The 18,875-nt window shown below is 41.1% G+C and overlaps 1 protein-coding gene across 4 annotated transcripts in view; it reads right to left on the bottom strand.

Moving 5' to 3' along the window:
- Positions 1-558: 558 nt before the first annotated feature.
- The window catches only part of IL1RL1 (interleukin 1 receptor like 1), a 29,490-nt gene continuing 11,173 nt past the window's right edge, over positions 559-18,875 (bottom strand). For 2 of the 4 annotated variants that reach the window (XM_075524697.1, XM_075524705.1), the window contains exons 7-12: positions 18,580-18,648; positions 16,536-16,668; positions 16,288-16,445; positions 8,268-8,399; positions 6,192-6,350; positions 560-1,696 (exon numbers count right to left, since the gene is read on the bottom strand). In XM_075524697.1, coding sequence (XP_075380812.1) covers positions 1,350-1,696; positions 6,192-6,350; positions 8,268-8,399; positions 16,288-16,445; positions 16,536-16,668; positions 18,580-18,648 — 998 coding nt within the window. In that variant the 3' untranslated portion in view covers positions 560-1,349. Of the gene's footprint in view, positions 1,697-6,191; positions 6,351-8,267; positions 8,400-14,384; positions 14,702-16,287; positions 16,446-16,535; positions 16,669-18,579; positions 18,649-18,875 lie in introns of those variants that run through there. The other 2 variants (XM_075524715.1, XM_075524725.1) reach the window with 2 other exon arrangements.

Here is an 18,875-nt window from a genome sequence, read left to right as displayed (position 1 = left end):
TGAGCAATGAGTGCATGAACACTTGAAAATATAACTCATTAGTGAAAAGCTGTTTAGTTTGCCATAGATCTTTTAATTTAATGTTGAAAAAAAATCTATACATATATTGCATACACATTTTTTCCTACTCCGAATAGCCATCCATAAGTCTGAAGATCCACATTCAATTAAAATTTACAGTAAAAGGAAAGGACTTGCCTGCTCTGTAAGCCTGGACTTGATAACATTAGATGTTCTGCATCTAATTTTCACTTTTTAAATCCATCTCTGTAGAAAGCCTGAAGCTCAGAACCAAGCCTTCACCAACAGTAAGAAAATTCCTGCATTTAAGAAGCTAAAAAGATTAAAGTTCGCAAAGATATCTGTACTAGAATACATTTTGTTCATACACTCCTGAACTAGGAGGAGATTTGACTCTGACCTTTGCATCTCAAGGTATTCCCTATGAGAAGAAAGTATAACTAGGCATAAGGTCAAAGCAGAGAAAAAAAAAAAAGCTGGATACTGGCTGTTATAAAAATGCAGTAAATCTCTTTTTTCAGTAGCTTAAAGGAATACTATCAGTGTACAAAAAAGACCCCTTAATTTTTAAAATGTTATTGGTATCTGGAGATAATAACAATAGCAACAGCATAGTCTGTTGTACTTGAAAGTTAAAATTTCCCCTTTGTGTGAGATTCATTTTAATATATATATAATATTAAAATGCATATAAATATATATCAGTGTGTATTTATTTCTCTTAACGCTGCATTTTTTTTACATGTTGTATTCATATCAGTCTTAAAAGAGCCCTTACTGAAGCATCCCTACTAAGGAAGAATAAAATGTCATAGTATGAGTATTACTATTGAATCAAAAAGGAATAAGTGGTGGAAAAAATGAACAAAAGCACAACATTATACTTTCTAGTTGAATAATACACATTATGCTTTCTAGTTGAATAATACAGAAGGCATTTATGTTTGAACAACCACATTAGAAAGATAAAGCAAACCTGCAGAAAGAAACCTGCAGCTATTCAGCTATTCAGAATCAAAACTTTCAGTCATATGTATAAGTATATATAGAAAGAATATAGGTATATTTTGTTTCCTGTGACATGCAAAATTCTGCATAGGGCCTAGAAAGATTTATTTACAGAACTCCCATACCTATAAAAACTTCCCTCAGTTCCCCAGACCTCCTCCGTCCATTTACTTTATTGTTACTCAATTGAAGGACTGAAAAAAGTTTAAAAATACAGCCAGACTTCCAGACTGTAAAATCGTGTACCTACTGAAAGGAAAAGGAGCTGCAGGCATGTGGGTCATCCTGACAGTGTACCAGTATTTTCTTAGACTCGCTGTTCACCCGGCATTAGCTGAGTATGAGGACTTGCGTGTCAGTGGCATATGGTACCTCACCTGCTTCCAGAACTTAGAATTGGATGACTGTGGGTGCACAGTGTGCTGCTCTCTCCATTTGATGGTACCTTGCTTCTTAATAATAAAACTAAGAGATTCCTGAAGCTTCTCGTGAGTCCCAATTGTCTCCATTTCCAGTAGGATCACCTTTGTATCATTTTGAATGAGGGCATTGTATAAAGCAATGTGTTGATCATAAGCAGGTTCTTTACAATTAATCAGCTGGCGTGTTAGAAGGATGATCAGCCGTCTGCTGTTCTGCATCCTCTTCTCAATTGCACTGGCTGTATCTAGGAATGTACAAGAAAAATATGAAACCCTGAAATTTCTTATGTAAAGCCTTTTGTGTTTAGGCACTTAATTTTCATTGCTTTTTAACCAGAAGTAGCTTCTGTCTCACTTCAGTCTGGTACAGCACATTCATTATAAAAAGAGCTTAAAAAACAAAACAAACCCAAGCCAAAGCTTTCCTTTCAAATGTTTTCTTTGGTTAAAACATTAATATTTTCACCGCTCTTAAGAATTGCTAGGAATTTCTAGTCAAACAACCTAGGGTCAAGTTCAGTAGATCTGGATTGCATCAAATTTGTGCTTGATCAACAGTCTCCATGTAAGGGATCATGTTTAGTGCTTTATCGAGTTTAGTGCTTTACAGACTGATCCTGCAATACTGACCCATGAAAATTAGTCATTTGGAGACTTTTGGGTGACTTACTTCTAAGAGGCTTACTTACTGGCAGAGGGAGTGTTAATTCTCCTGAGCTATAGCATGCTAATTTATACGCTAACCTGTGCATTGGGTTAGCATCTGCCCTGCAGGGGTGGATCCAGACTTGCAGGGCACTTGTATGTCAGCATGACTAAAGGTGTTTCTCTTTCCCACTGCCCTGTTAGGGAGAGCTGATCAACCACAACTGGGACTGTCATGTTGGAGGTGTTGAACCTAGGAAACTCAAGAGCCAGCATGCTATGGGAGAAACTTCTGGGGTGACTTGGAAAGCACCACATCAAGCCTCCAGGAGCTGCTTTTCTTGATGACCCGCTGCGATGTCTATGGGAGGAACACTGCAGATGAATGCCTGTCCAGTGAAACACTCATCCCAGTTAGAAGAGTTTTCTGTGGTCTGTAGAATGAAAGCTGGAGTTGTTTTCGTGGGAGCATGTCATGCTGGGCCAAGGGAAAGGAGGTGGGAGCTGAGCTAAGGAAATTCAATGTAACAATTATTTAACAAAGCCACTGATTTGTAGATGTCATCAGCCAGCTGCATATGCATCCTCTTTTCCTTTGCTGGGGGCTGCCAGCCCATTGCAGGGGTCTACTCCATCTCAGAAAGGCCCAGCTTTTTCAGCTCCTGGGTCAGGAAGAGAACCCTTTCAATGACTCCTCCATCCTATGTCTTGCCTCTGAGAGTATTCTGTGAAAATAATTTGCCTTTCTGTGATGTTCACCAATTCAAATTAATTTCATTTTCTTCTTTTTCATTAAATTTTCCTGATGTTAGGAGAATAGATCCTTTGAAAGGTGAGAGAAACTAAAGTAAGCAGCTACTGTCATATGTTTAGTTCCGATAATAATGACACTTTTAAAAAACCAGCTTTCTCAGTTTTGAGGTGCAGTCCATTCTGCTCAGGACTGAAAGACCATGGACCTGGGGAGGTATTCACTTCTCCATTCGGATTTCTGATGCCATACTTGTGGCAAGAGGAAAGATGGGTGTCATGGTTTAAACCCAGTCAGCAACTAAGCACCACACAGCTGCTCACTCACCCTCTCCCCTCACCCTGTGGGACGGGGGAGAGAACTGGAAAGAAAGTAAAACCCGTGGGTTGAGATAAAGACAGTTCAATAGGACAGCAGAGGAAGAGAAAATAATAATAATAATAATAATGATGGTAAAAGAATGTACAGAACAAGTGATGCACAATGCAATTGCTCACCACCTGCTGACCGATGCCCAGCCCGTCCCTGAGCAGCAATCACTGCCCCCCGGCCAACTCCCCCCAGTTTCTATACTGAGCATGACGCCATATGGTATGGAATAGCCCTTTGGCCAGTTGGGGTCAGCTGTCCTGGCTGTGCCCCCTCCCAGCTTCTTGTGCACCTGGCAGAGCATGGGAACCTGAAAAGTCCTTGACTAGTGTAAACATTACTTAGCAATAACTAAAACATCAGTGTGTTATCAACATTATTCTCATCCTAAACCCAAAACACAGCACTATGACAGCTACTAGGAAGAAAATTAACTCTATCCCAGCCGAAACCAGGACAATGGGGCTGCATGCTGCAAATACTTTAACCAAGGGATTCATTGCAAGCTGTTTTGTGAACATTAGAAGTTTATATGAGTTCAGAAAGTGACAGAAAATATTGTGAAAGAAAAATCCATCAGCAGCTATTACACACAAAAATTCGAGCATCTGAAGTCCATATACTGCTGGGAGAGTACATTAGTGGAAGTATAATATAAGCTTGCCCTGTTCTTAAAGTCTTTTCCAGTCCTTTTCCCACTGCTGAAGATAGGACACTTGAAGATAGGACACTGCTGAAGATAGGACACTGCTGAAGATAGGACACTTCCCACTGCTGAAGATGGCCACTGCTTAAGATAGGACACTTGGCTACACAGAACATTGCTCCAATGAAGTATGATCATTCCTCTGTTATTTGCTCATGTTTTTGTGTCTTACAGATACAGCAGCTCCAGCAGTGTTTGGTTAGATTCTGCAGCAAGGAATGCAGTTGGCAGGACAATGAGACCATGAGAAGGTGATGTTGGTGAAAACTCTTGGTTTACTGGGTAATACTTGCATTTGCACCTCTTCAGGCAACTGTTAGGTTGTAGAAAATACTATTAATCAGTAAGACCAGGAAAACAAAGGAATGCTAGTCTAGGGAAGAATAATGGGAGTCCAAAAGCTATGCAGTGCTGTTTATCACTTGAATCATTCTGTTTAACTTTCCTTTTTACTGGAAGAACACAAGTTCCAAGTAACAAAGCTTTGCTCTGGAACTACGAGTCATAAGCATGTCTTGAAATAATAATTCCATTTTATATCCTCACTGCAATATTTTTTTTTCTGGAAAAACATGGAGTTTTGCAGTGAAATATGCAATTCATCAAATGCTATGATGTGTGTTCAGGAAGGATCACAGTAACCTGAAGTGGCATTTCCTGTTTTACTCTGCTTAGCGTATTTTAATTGTAAGGTTTTGGATTTGGAAACCTGGTAACTAAAGGCTCAAGATCAGGAGATAAACAGGAGTGGGGAGCATATGGGTAAAGTCCATCTGCATGGAAGCAGAAAACTTTTAAGTGCTCCCAATGGCAGGCAGATTCGGAATAGCTTTTCCACCCAAGTGGAAGCATTTTGGGGCATGAAAGTGGACAAGGAAGAGAAAAGCAGAAGGCTGGGAAAGTAGGCAAGAAGAGAAAAGGAAGGACAATGGTCAACGCTCAGGACATTTTTAGAGTTTTGATTAAATCGGACCAAACAAGTCAAACAAAAGTTACTCGCTGTTCAAGGCTGGCTTGGTGAGTCTTCTGTCTGTCACTCCTGGGTTACAGGCATCCATTCATGCCTTTGTACAGTGAAAAAGTCTTTGTTTCTGGCCAACTTATTAGAGCCCTTGTTAGTCTTACAGTCTTCAGCGCAGTTGCATGCTGTGCTCAGTTTTCTTCAGGATTGCCATCCATAAACCACAATTTGAGAGCAGTGTCCCATAACAAAATATTGCCCTGTCCCTAATCACCTGAACGGGTGGCATAAATTTTTGTCATTGACGGTTTTGTGAGCTACTCCAAGGAGCTACAAAGAGCTACTAGTTCCTTGTTCTGGATCTGGCATGCTGGGAATGGTCTGGCTCGGCAACTCTTGCAGCTTTTTTTACATTCTTGTTGCAGTGGGTTTTCTCAAGGCCAGGCAGCACTTTTGCCACTCTCCAGAAGAGAAGGACATCAAAGATCTCAGCCCAGCTCTGAGCAGGTGAATGACACCTTGCCCAATGCAGATGATTTCAGAAATGTGTAACAGAAAATGCTTGGCTTTGGCTTCATGCCTGCTTACTGACAGGGGGAGAAGATCTGGTCCACAGAACAATCAGAGCACAAAATAAACAGACAAGTGAGCTCTGAAAGAAAGCAGATAGCACCTAGATGACAGCAATCATAAGAAATAGCATAGCGGTGTCCATCTGGAAGTTAGCACAGATTAATTAAAATGATTCCATTCTGGAAGAGAGGGAAGCAGGAATAAAGAATACTGTCTGCTGAATTAGCGCTGGGAACTGTGTGAAGTGAAAGTAGGTCATGTCAGGGAACAGAAGCTGAACTTCCTGTGACTCTAACACCGTTGTAACAGGTTGAAAAGCCCTGAGTGATAACAGCAAGGTTTATTCCTCAGCTTAGTTTGTGGTTTTCTCCTCTTCCGTGTCTCGTAGACCTACTCACACATGATTTGGTTGTGGCTTTGCTCAGATAATGGCTATGCAGAGTTACACTACCCAAAGAGCATGTGTATGTTTAAAAGAGTCACTCTTGGGGTCATACTTCCTGCATGACCCAAGAAGATGATAAACAATCTGTGCCCTTGCCTTGTAGCTTGCTTTTCTTAGCACACTGGCAAGCACGGAGTGCCGATGTGTCATCCTGCCTGAAAGAGCTGCTGAGGTGATGAGCAGCCAGCTCAGGAACATAAAGGGACCTCCTATACCCCTAAAAGGGACTAGAACCACAATCTGCTGAAGCTTGACAAGTCATTCTGTGCATTATCTGATCTGAAACTTACCTTCTCCGGGATATATATCTCTCCCATAAATACACAGTTTATATCCACATTTATTTTCTAGAATATCTGGCATGATTTGGTAAACAAAATATTCCACAAAATCAGCTTCATTGGTGTGGCTTCTGGGATAGATAACATATGCATCATATATCTTCCCATCTGTAAGGCAAAACAAGAGGAAAGTGTATTGTGTTAACATGAATTAGAGCTGTCTATTGCAAAAGCTAGAAGAGAAATAAAAATACCAGTCTTTGAAATAGATCTAAGTAGAAGTTCCTGCTAATCTGAACAATGTATATCATTGGGTACATGTTTGGAAATCAGAGACTCTGCACATTCGGTGTTTTCCACACTCAACTGTTATGTCCTGTGTGTTTGCAACTTTGGAGAACCCAACCTTTGTATTGTGAAGGCTGTATCCCAAAGCATATAGAGTAAGAATTCAATCAATAGATGCATATTAGCATGAAATAGAGATGAAGCTCAGCATTTGTTATTTCAGGTGATACAACAGGCTCTTAACAGCCTTTGTCTTTCAGGACAAGACACTCCACTTAAATTATTCCACCCTGAAGAAATTACTCATCATTCCCATGACATATCATACTTCTGAGTAAAAAGCTCCTTTACTCAGGAAGTAGTCTTACAGTCTGAACCAAGTACAAAGTCAAATATTTTTGTCGCTCTTTTCTTCATTTCTCTCAAATATGTTTTCCATTACAGCATTTTTTTCTAATCCCAAATGTTTCATTTCTTTCTTTCCAGTGGAGATTATCATATCCCTTCCTTTGTTGCTATCTGAGGTTCTTATCCAGACCATCCTTACAATAAAAAAGAAATAGCCATTTCCAGAGTCTGATTCATTTAATCGTAAAATATACTTAAATGGAAACTGCCCTAAAAAGCATACTTCTTTCCTCTTTAAAGAGAACATAAGTAACTAGATCAGCTGTAGATATCTACCATGCAGACATCTGTGGTAGGAGTCAGCTTCAGATTTAAAAAATGTAAATTTAGGTGTCTACATGAAAGCTAGGTGTCTAAACTCTGGCTAGAATCAGCAGAGAACTAGCCATTGCAGTTAGTGAATTCTGGAGTGATTCGGACTACTCTCATGTGAATGCCAGGGGCCCAGCTGAGTTGCCTAAACATAGGCATCTAGTACCATCTGAGACTTCCTATGGTACCCTACCTGATCTCCAGACCCTGCTCCAGAAGCCTGCAACATCCAGCAGATCTGTGTTACGTGTTCATTTTTTTTGGCCATGCCAAATGACTCTAGATGCCCATGTTTAGACCACTGACACAAGGTCCCAGTGCCTGGTTAGCTGAGTTGATTTTATTGATGAGGAGCTGGATTTGGTCACCTAAAAACGTACCACATAGTGTCATTAGGCACTGCCTGCCCTTCAGCTGCCACTGCAGAGGGGTTCAGGTCTCTCTTAAGTCCTAAGGGAGCTCCAACGGCACTAGCTGCTTACGGTTAGACAGCTGAACCCAACCCCAAGGTCTCCAGGTTTCATATCTGTGATGGGAACCTGCATGTGTGCACCTACATTGCATGCGACTAATTTTAAATGTCTTACTCTTGAGCTGAAGTCCACCCCTAAAGCTGGATGGGATGTATTCCCCCCCAAAGTGTCTTCCACAATATCGGTACCTTTCTCTTTGGCTTATAAAAACTGTATTGCTCTAACACATGCCTGTTAAGACATTAGCCAGCACGCTGGTTCCTTTGCTTTACAGAGTGCATAACAAGTGCAGTTAATAGCACTGTAAATCAGATTTTCACTGTCATTCAATGTTCATGGCAAATATTTTTGTTAAAAAATATGTAACCAGGACTGAATCCCTCTCTTATGTAACACATCACTACAGGACCCAGGAAACAAGGGAATGTAAAGCACTACCAGAGCTATGTATGTCCCCTCTTATCTAAACAATTTCAGAAGGCATGAGAAAGAGAAAGATCAGGCTCAGGTGTTATATGAGTTAGTAAGCAACTATCAAATAAATCCATTTCCATATGATTTGCTTTTTCATTTTTTTAAACTTTCTTGCTCAATTCTTACTCACCATCCTTGACCGAGTAGGGCTGAAATATCTCCCGGTACAATAGGACGATATCAACGCGGAAGGACTGGTAAAGTATAACAGAGACTAGCAGAACTAGGGATCCTACAATCAACAGGACGTTAGGAAGACCCACTGCAAAGAAGAGGAATATATTGTTAGCTGTAGAGAAGTTAACCCGTGGGCTGAAGCCTCAGCCTCTCCTATCCTTACTTCTGTCACAGCTTTAAGGAGCTCACAACAGAGACGACAAAGCTTTTTCCTTCCCCAGCTGGTGTAGCCAACGCAGAGATCCCTAAACTAGAAGCATACTGAGCAGTATGTAATTAACATTTACTTCCGTTGAATCCAGACCTAGCTACACTGACTACCACAGCTGACAATGACCTTTAAATATTTTGTAACATTGTAAAACTGTTAGTAACACAACCAGCAACAATGTTCGAGCATTTTGTAAGACGTCTAAGCCTACGCGTGACGACCATAAGTGTCCACAAAAGGACAAGCGGAGGCTTCTGGCATAGTTGCACAAACAGGGTACAGAGAAACGTGCAAATAATTAAATCTGCAAGATAAGAACAAAGTATGCAAAGCAATGACGACTAAGGAAAATTGGGAAAGAAAAGAGCCACCCATTTTAGTTCCAGCTTCCCTCATGGAAGAGCTCTTGAATCTGACCACCTCCACCTCAGAGATGAAGGCTTACCAGGGATAGATTCAGACTAGATATAAGGAAGAAATTTTTTACAATGAGGGTGGTGAGGCACTGGAACAGGTTGCCCAGAGAGGTTGTAGATGCCCCATCCCTGGAAACATTCAAGGTCAGGTGGGAAGGGGATTTGAGCAACCTGATCTAGTTGAAGATGTCCCTGCTCACTGCAGGGGGGTTGGACTAGACAACCTTTAAAGGTCCCTTCCAACCCAAACCATTCTGCGATTCTATGATTCTATAAGAATGGCAGTTACCAGCTCTGTGCTATCGTATGCACACAGCTAGTCTAGGACAAGATTGTGATTATCACTCTCCTAGAGGAGAGCTATGTTCCTATCACAACCCAGATAGCTGCATTTCTGTAACAGCCCTTTTTTCCTCTTGTTCTGTGATTCACAGAGCAGAAGTCAGTCTAGGTATGTGCATCCTCTAGATGGCATCTAGTTCTGCTGCAGCAACAGACAATGGGAGGTAGAAGCAAGGTCATTTTGTACTCTCTCCAAACTAGAAAGATGGAAGCTTAATCCACAGACTGTTACAGCCACAACGCTGAAGAAGATACTTTTGACCTATGTCCTGGACATATTGAATTCACCCAGGATTCAGTATTGAAAACACTATGAATTCCAGATAGCCCAGTTTGAAATTAAAATATCAAAGGCTTTGTACAGCAGTTACACAAAGAGGATTCATTATTCCCTTGGAGGGAAGATTAATGGCAATTGTCTCATAGTAGAAATCTGTTCCTAAGCAAATGAAAGATACCTAAATCTACTCCACTTGGTTTTAACATGTAGACTCAGAGCAGTGCCATGTACATTTTTCTCTCTGACAACTAAACCCATTAAGAGATTTCCATTCACAGTCCGCCTTCTTCACCTAATTATTCCTGCCCAGCACGACAACTCGTCGTCCTATAGTTGTAATAATATAACCGCTTTGGGGACTTTTCTGTGATTCAGGTCACTGAAATGATTTGGAGTGAAAAATATACCTCCAGAGGTGTCGGACTGGGTGATGGGCTTGTACCCCCAAAGAAATGCACATGAAAATGTCCAGATTGTGCATCACATCTGCATAAAAGAGCCCATCTATTTTTATTTTACTATGATATAGCAAATACAATAATTGCCAGATGCAATGCCCTGGCTTGGAATATCACTAGAAGCATGTATCCCCTTCAGTGTTACAATGAGATTTGAGCTATGCTGCAATTTCAGAATTATCTTAGCTGAGGAAAGAAGTATTTCTTTGAATGTTGACCACATATAAATTTAAATACAAGCATTCTGGCAATACAAACATGGAGGCCAGCTCTGGCATCCTCACTGTAAAGACCCTTCACAGCATCTCAACCCATGGAGGGTGATTACATGTCCTAGTAGCAACTCCACCCAGCCAAGCCTTGTGCATTCAGACGTGGATCAGACGTTCAGGGCTTTTCCTCCCTCTGCCTGAAAAATACATACAAGGCACATGTGGCTGCAGCAGCAGGCCATTCACCGGCACTTGAATAGGTGCATCTTACAGCAGGCTGAAGAGCCAGTCTCAATTTCCTCTACAGAAGAGGCAGCAAGACAGCTTGGAAAATGCTGCAGATTGTATGCAGCCAGTAAGTACGCTACAGGTGAAGGCACTGACCACCACCAAGGAGCAATTTCAGAGCTTTTGCTTGGACTTGGCACTAAGTGAATGAAATAAGATAAAACATTTAGCAGTGAAGAGTCTCTTATCTTGAAATTTACAGGTTCCCTGGCTTCTCCAGGAGATGTTGAATAAGGCAGTGTACTGAGTAGCACTTATGGAGGCAACCTAAAAATATTTGTGCCTGAGAAATTGCAATGAAAAGGTATATAAATAAAGAGTTTACAAGTACATTTTCCCTTTCCTCTGGTAGGATGCGAGGTAAATTTGACATGATTTTCACACTCTTCCTGGTTTTTCTTTGCCATTTAAAGGAAGAAAGAAACATCAGGCATGTGATGAAGCATGCCTCACCAGAACTAGGAGATATGGGGAAACCACCTTCCAATAAGATTGAAGTGGGCAAGAAAACAACCAGTTTCTTTTATAGTGAAGTTTGGCCATTTTGTAGTTTTAGCAGTGTCATGTGATGCCCATGAAGGAACTTTGTCCTTGTGGACCCCTTCAAATTTTATGATTTGATCCATTTTCCTGGTCAATACACACACAGACAAAATCAGGAAACCCCTTCCACTACCTGGTGAGGACAACCCAAGGATCAGAGATTGCCACTATTTCTTATTGCTTCATTTGCTGAGAGTGTGCTCACCACGACATTACAAATACTATTGTAATGCATTGAGTAAGTATCTATAAAACGTGTAGAAAAGAAACAGGTTCCAACAACAACTTCTGCAATCACAAGCCTAAAAAACCCCGCTGTTTACATTTGGTTTTGCACTGATTAGACCAAGGCTGGAAAAAAAGTGATAGATTTCCTGTGCTTGTACAGCTTGTAAAGTGTCAGACAAGAACCCCACAGGGGTCTTCCTGGAAGAGCAGATTCAGTTCCCAGTAAGGCTGACTCAGCTAAATCGTTTGTCTTCAGCACAATGAGGCAAGGGCCAGAAGCCACTTTTGGAGGCCCTGAACAAGGTTGAACAGATACTGTTGTTCCATTTGACTTCGCTGCATCATTTCGCGGCAGAGAGTTCATGAGTCGACTGTCTTCTAATACTATTTATTTATATTCAAGAGCAATGGGAATACAGAACTATCAGCTCACAAGAAACAATATTGGAGAGGCCAGAGAAAACAAGTCAGAAAGCAACATTTGAAGGATTTCCTGGCAAACTTCAGAAGAATAGCAGTGTTTTGCAACTTCTCTGACTTCTAAGGTGGATGCACTTTCAGACAGTAAAGGCAGAGATCTGGGTCTGGAATTCCTGCCCACATCCGTCATCTACCAAAGACAAGCCAGAAGGTTAGGTTCGGCATTAAATATCTTTGAGGAAGAACAAAGCTGATGTTCTGGGCTGAACTTTATCTCTGCTCTGAATGACTGGCATTTCTGGCATTCTCCAAAGAGGAGGGTTCACGTCAGAAAGATCTGTGGTCCTCTGGGCATTTTACACTTCCTTGTGAATGAGAATTGAGGAATGCTCAGGGAGAAATAAGATGATGCTTGTGGGTCAGACACATGGAAAACCACCTCCAGTTATTTAACCAGCCCTAAATCAAGATGAGGAACTAAAAGCCTGCGGTAGCTTATGTATTAAAAAGGGAAGGACTTGGAAGGTATTCAGACAGCCCATGTATTCCCTAGCAGACAGGTTAAAGGGGATGCTGAAGGGATGTTCCTGTCCTGACCCAGCTCTGCTGGTAGGAGTTAACACTTTCAGTGTTTCTCCAGTTACTTGTCATGGCCTCTGGCTCAGGAGCTAACAGCTCCCCCCCTCTGCCAGCAGAGCTACTTTTGTGAGCGTTGATCCACTGCAGTTATCAATGAGCTGAACTGGCGTGAACAGCGTAGCCAATTAATTTTCTCGTTCTTGAGAGATGGCATCTTCCAGCGTGAGAGATACCAAGCAGCTGTGGAGGGCAACTGGGAGTAGTCTAGCAAGCAGAGCTGCTGTCTCTTTTCAGGTGTCCAGCAAGATGAGCTACATCTTTGTGAGGAAAGGTGGAAGAAAAGGGAATTAAAAGTTGTCGCAAATTCCTTAGCCTTACAGTGACCAGAGGCACACAGGTGGAAGAAAAGGGAATTAAAAGTTGTCGCAAATTCCTTAGCCTTACAGTGACCAGAGGCACACTACACAACAAGTTACGCAGATGATCTCAGAGCACATGAGAGGACGTGGCTTGTGACAGAGAGGGAATGTAAAATGTGGGATGATCATCTCTGGAATTAAAAGGAAGACATAAGACTGAAAGATCTGGAGGAAATGAGGTAGCCTGTATTTTCTGTAAAGAGGTATTATGAGACATGAAGAATATGTTTATGAACAAGTGCTGGTGAAGGAGTCGGACGATACCAAACAGCTTCAGGCAAAGTGGGGAGAGAAAGGCTGGGAAATAGTGTGGAAGGATGAGTTCCATATTGACTGGGGTGATCAAAGACTAGGCAGGGGATGGATGAGAAAAAAAAACGGAGAAAGATCTTCCTCAGCAGGAGGAGAAGCAATCTCTGAATGTAGCAGCAGCAGAAAGATGCAGAGACATTAGCACCTCCTAATGGAGGCAAGTACATAGCTGCAGAGACTGTCGAAATTCATAGCCAAATCCTCATTAAATTCTTCTGTTAAAACAAAGAAAGATTTTTTAAATTCTTCTGTTAAAACAAAGAAAGAATTTGCCTGGTTTCTCTGTGTATAAAAGACATAGTGTGCGTAGTCTGGATACCACCAAATCACACCAAGAGGAGCTGACTGCATTCCATTACGTCTGATAACTGAGGTCCTTAGGTCATGTAGCTCATTTCTAAAGAGCTGATCAGCTTCTCTTAGCAGCATTTATTTCCTATTTAAAAAGATAAGTGAAAAGGTACTTGGGACAGACACTTTTTTCACAATACAGCACTTTTCTTCACACACATGTGAATACATACATGTGTGCACAGCATATATCCTAAACTGGAAAATATACTTTTTTCCCTGTGAGATGTCAAGCAGCTTTGCCAATGACATCAGTTCCTGGCAGTATTAAGGGAGTATTTTTGTTTTCCATGGAGACGAAACCAAACAGCTCTCATCACTCTTGACGGTGAAGGAAACTCCTCCTTTTCTCGTCACTCCTCTCTGGCAATTTTTTATTCTTATGGGGATTGCAATTGTTATCAAAGAAAATTGCTAGGGTTAATTATAATGATATCGCCAACAGTGAACTAGGACTTAAAGTATTTGATTATGATGCAGAAAAATAGATTTAATTCCTGGTTCCCATTGAAAATTTCCATGTGGTGAGCCAAATCATTCATTGAGCAGGTTTTTGAAGACAGAGACTATTGCTGTAAGCCTGAACAGCAACTCTAATGCAATTGAGTTCTTCCTCCCTTAGAGGAGGAAGGGAGCTTCCTCCCTTAATCTGTCATCTTTGCTTCCTCCCTTAATCTGTCACCTGTGCAGCTAAACACTATTTTTCTAGTTCATTAAATGCCCTCAGAATTGACTGATTTGAGTAGTAAGTGGCACAACACCTATTCATCTCTTACTTCCTATCACAGATTTGTGCTGCAAATAATGATCATGTAACCCATACTGAACACTCTGAAAAAAAATAAAATCAGAATACAGAGCAGGAGCTTGTGTAAAAAGCACATCAACAGGATAGTAGCTAGCAGACACAATTTGTGCTGTGGGAAACACTAAGGAACAACCGCATATTTAAAAAAAACCACAATGGGTTTTTTTCCATTAAAAATAAACAAACAAAACACAAAAAAGAAGTAGAGTACACATTTTTATTACACATTTACAAGATGTGAGGCACAAGAAAACCCCACAGCATTTTTATTACACTCAGAGGAAAGCTGTTGTTGTTTTAGCATAAATATTGCTCAGCTGCGTGAGGAGTGAGTGAAGAAAACTAAAGCAGAGCACAACCATTTCTGGATGTAGCATTGCTTACACCAACAGTGCTGAGTAGCAGAAGCAGGCATCTTGACAACAGCAGCAACAAGGAGAAGGGGACAGACATCCACACAAAACAGGCATCAGCAAAGGGGGGTCACAGTCAAGACCTTTCATGAACATTTACTGAAGACCTATGGATAAAAAACAAAGTAAGCGTTGTCTACAACAGAAATCAGATTTAATGAATCACTTGATGAATACAGAATATAAAATACACTCTTTCCTTCATGTAGTTTGTAATATGGGGCCCATAAAGGACTTGTATTGCCTGAACTAGAGTGAGCAGGAACTGTTACTCAGTTTCCTTCCCTCTCATTGCAAGTACGCTCCCACACTCAGATAATTCACTGCAGAGCTGTTGCGTTTCCAGCCTCCTCAGTGATGCTACACTTGCACTCATCTACTAATATCCAACCAAAATATCTCCTGCCACCTTCCTCTGGGGGGAATCGGTGCTGTCCTGCTGGATGATGACCCATCCTCTGCTATAATTTAACTACATCCATTCTAGGCTAGGCTATGGCAAGGAAATACATCTATGCTTTGAAGCCATAATCCTGTAGGAAGTTATGAACAGTCAAGAATACTGCAGGACACAGAGCTGTGCACACCCTGTGATCACAATACACTTGATTTTACTCTTTCCATCATTCTCTTATAAAAAACTAATCCCTGTTAAAGACCTTGGGATTTCTTTTCAAGATCCTTGGAGGTTCAGCATATCTGAAGGGATAAGAAAGGAAACCATTGACCGCAGACACAATAACATTTTCTGCCATAAGAATCAAACTCAGTGGTGCTGGTGACAGTGCTTTTCAGGGATCTGGCTAACACTATTTAAAAAAATTCCCATAGGAGCTAAAGGCCATCCCAGTCCCCACCATTTCCTGACCCCAATTTTCCTTCTCTGGCAGAAATTACTAGAATCATGAATTTAAAAACAAAACCAAGGGAAAGCCTTCGAAGTGTTATTCACACCTCTGTGTGGCACACAGTGAACACAGTAGCGGTCAGAAGGAGAGAGGATAAAGCCAGACATCACAGAAGTTAGTCACGCCACTTAACATTCAGTCAAAATACAAGGCACTACAGTGGATGTGGTATGGGAGGGAAGGCAAGCAAACTGCTAAACTGGCAGCTGAAACTCTTGCTTTTAAAGTTTGCCTATTTTCTGCCATGGTTCTGCAGTAGAAACAACAGTTTGATTCGCAAAAGAAGATGAATCTCTGCTCCTCACAATGCATTGTAATGCTGATGACCAAAGGAGAGGTCATTTCCTTGCCCGGCTCTCATCTGCAGAGGATCCTCTACAGCCTGAGTGTCTTGTAGAGCAGACTGCACTATACCAGTGTGCTTCAAATCCAAGTGCACTGCATGCCTTCAAGGCAAGGGGAATTTGTCACCTAGCAGAAATATCCTAGAAACAGGATATTCTTATCACAGGGCTGATACACTGTCCTGCTCTGCATATTTAGTCTCTCACTGACACCATTTGAGCAATGCCTTCCCCCCAGCACAATTTACCCCAAGGACTTTCATGACCTAATGAAGCCACGAGAATTTTGCCACTGGCTTGAATACGTAGGGAGGAAGCAGGCTGGTTTTCCTTCTTAATAGCAGAAACTTTCTTACTAACAGAAACAACTAATAAAATAAAATCACCAACATAGTTCAAACTGAGTGCAAAGTGTAAGAAAACAAAACAAAAAAATCCTACCCTCGCATTGCGCTTTTAGTTGTAATGTCACCGTGGCCCTTGTGTTGTGCATTTCGTTCAGCGCTACACATGTGAAATTTGCCTGCAGATCCTCCTTTTTTATTTCTGTAATATGCAAAGTGGTCTCTCTGTAATATTCTTGCTCACGTCCTTCAAAACTAATAGAGAGAGAAAGAGCTGGTACCATTGGCTTTAAAGGCTAGGCACAATTTGCGAAGAAGAAAGATTATTCTGTTATATGTACTTACAAATGAGTTTTTTCATGAAATCTGGAAGAACCTGAGTATTTCACCGGGATGTTATCCACATCCCATGTGACAACAGCCATCGGCTGTTTCTTAATCCCCAGGCGGGCCTGACATTTCAGAGACAAAGCAGCACCTAATCAAGATACAGAGAGATGTAAACACTCCTTGGTGAAAAACAAGTATAATTTTATTTTCCTCATAACATCTTTTTCTACAAATATCCATACCACCTGTGAGTTTTGTCTTTAAAATTTTGACATATTTTTCTGCTGAGGAAATGATACCTAGAAGAGACTCAAAAAGAAATAGTAAAAGGAGATTTTAACAAATGATCTAATACAACACCAAGGATTACAAATTATTTGTATCTGTTATGATGAAGGCAATGTAGACTTTACTTGTGATGCTTAATCCATGTAATCAACTATTGGGGAACATGGAAAGTAAATGCTGGTTTACACACAAATGTACATGGAAATAACATAATTTAATTTCAGTATATATTATTTTGCATAAGTCTTGTGTGCAGACTCTTATCTTGGATTTTATTCAAGCTGGACAAAAGTAAAGTAAAGCAGTCCAAGCAAAATTAAAACAGGAAATTACTTATTAAGTATTTGTCATTAGGAAATATTTATTCCAAAGTAATAGTCACCATTGCACTGAAAGAAGGTATAATTAAAACACTTTAAATTATTTCCATGTAAATCTGCATCTAAGCAGGGCTTAGATAAGATTAACAAATCTTAGGACTTACATCCTGAATTGGTATTAGGGAGCATGGAGAAATCCCTTTAGTTTCACAAATAGGAGACTAGATCCAACACAGCAAATGGTTTTTAAATGTAAAGTAAATTTGCTCCTTACAAGCAGTGCCAGATTTCTTATTGCCCCAGAGGGGTGGGCAGAGCCCACAGAGCTCTACAGACTGACCATCTTGTTAGAGAAAGATGGTCTTGGAGCACAGATCATCTAATTCTGAGTGACAAAGCAACTGGGGGAAAGTGGAAAAAAAGAAGGGGAATGCGAGTCAACATGGCAACTCTCTGAGTATGTGGCACCTCAGACAGGGCCCTGGGCCCCTGAAGTACCTGCTACCACAGCAGTCTTGCTGTAGGACAGAAACAGTGGAGTGGTAATTGCCATCCATTCTCCCAGTGGCCCAGATTCATCCCACCTGCCTTCACCAGGAGACAGGTATCCACCTCCACCAGGAGACAGGTATCCTGGGCTACCTATTTATGTTTCAGATGGGCTCAGTCACTTTCTGGAGAGGTCCACCTTTCTCCATTGACGATACAAAAACCCTAGACAGCTCTCACTCCTACCACAAGTACCTCGCTCTGATGCTGCAAGTTACGCAGGGTAAATCTGAATCACTGAGAACATCTATGGTTGTAAATGAAAGGGAGTCAGGGAGCAAGCTCTGTATCGCGGGCTCTCCACCCTGCCATTTCTAAGTTCACTCCTTGGTCCTGTCTTTCAGCCCTCTTGGTATCTTCCAACCAGACAGATCTGCTCAATGCTAGCCAATGTGGACATGGGCCAGGCAGTGCTCCACAGCCTCAGGGCCAGCGACCAGTCCCTTGCTGTCCTTCATTCATCAACAGAGACACAGACAACGTCTCCAGACCAGAACTGCAAGTAACAAGGAGTATCTCTAGTTGCAAGAATAGTCCATCCTTCTCTCCGAGGGGTACCATCAAGCAGTTTCAAAGGATTTAGCTAAAGCCCTCTTTGAAGTGGATGGAAGCTGTCACCCCTTCAGCTGAGATGTAATAATTGATCGTGTGAGTAATCCTAGTCTACCCTAGTAAGGGTAGAATGGGTTATTTAAATCCCCTTAAATTGCTGCTTAATACCTAAATAACCCATCAGTTATATCTAACTTCATATCACTGTGCCTGGGGTGAATTAAATCTGGTAAACATTATGGTGCAAAAATGCAATGAAAAATTCCATCATTAAATCTTCTTGAAGATCCCCATGTTCGCTAGGCCATCACAAAATGTTAATTTAAATACAATTTAAAGTCCATACTTACCAAGCTCCACTTCTATTACATCTTTATCTTTTGGAAATAAAATTTGAGGAGGTAGAGGTGAGTGTTTTGCTTTGGAAATTAAGAAGGGAAAGAAGCACGTATTAGAAAGTTGTGAAAAAGCATTTTGTAAGATAATGATTATAATCTGTACAGTTAATATTTTAAGATCCCAAAGCAGAATTGCAAACTAACACTACAACAGTGTTTCACATGTCTGTTGGGATCATATGATTTCACCCCTATGACCCAATGTTCCTGGGGAGTCTGTACATGTTAATAGTTTAAGTATTTTCTCC

The sequence above is a fragment of the Mycteria americana genome, chromosome 1, assembly GCF_035582795.1.
Source record: "Mycteria americana isolate JAX WOST 10 ecotype Jacksonville Zoo and Gardens chromosome 1, USCA_MyAme_1.0, whole genome shotgun sequence".
NCBI lineage: Eukaryota > Metazoa > Chordata > Aves > Ciconiiformes > Ciconiidae > Mycteria > Mycteria americana.
This window is presented reverse-complemented; position numbering and strand designations above follow the sequence as displayed.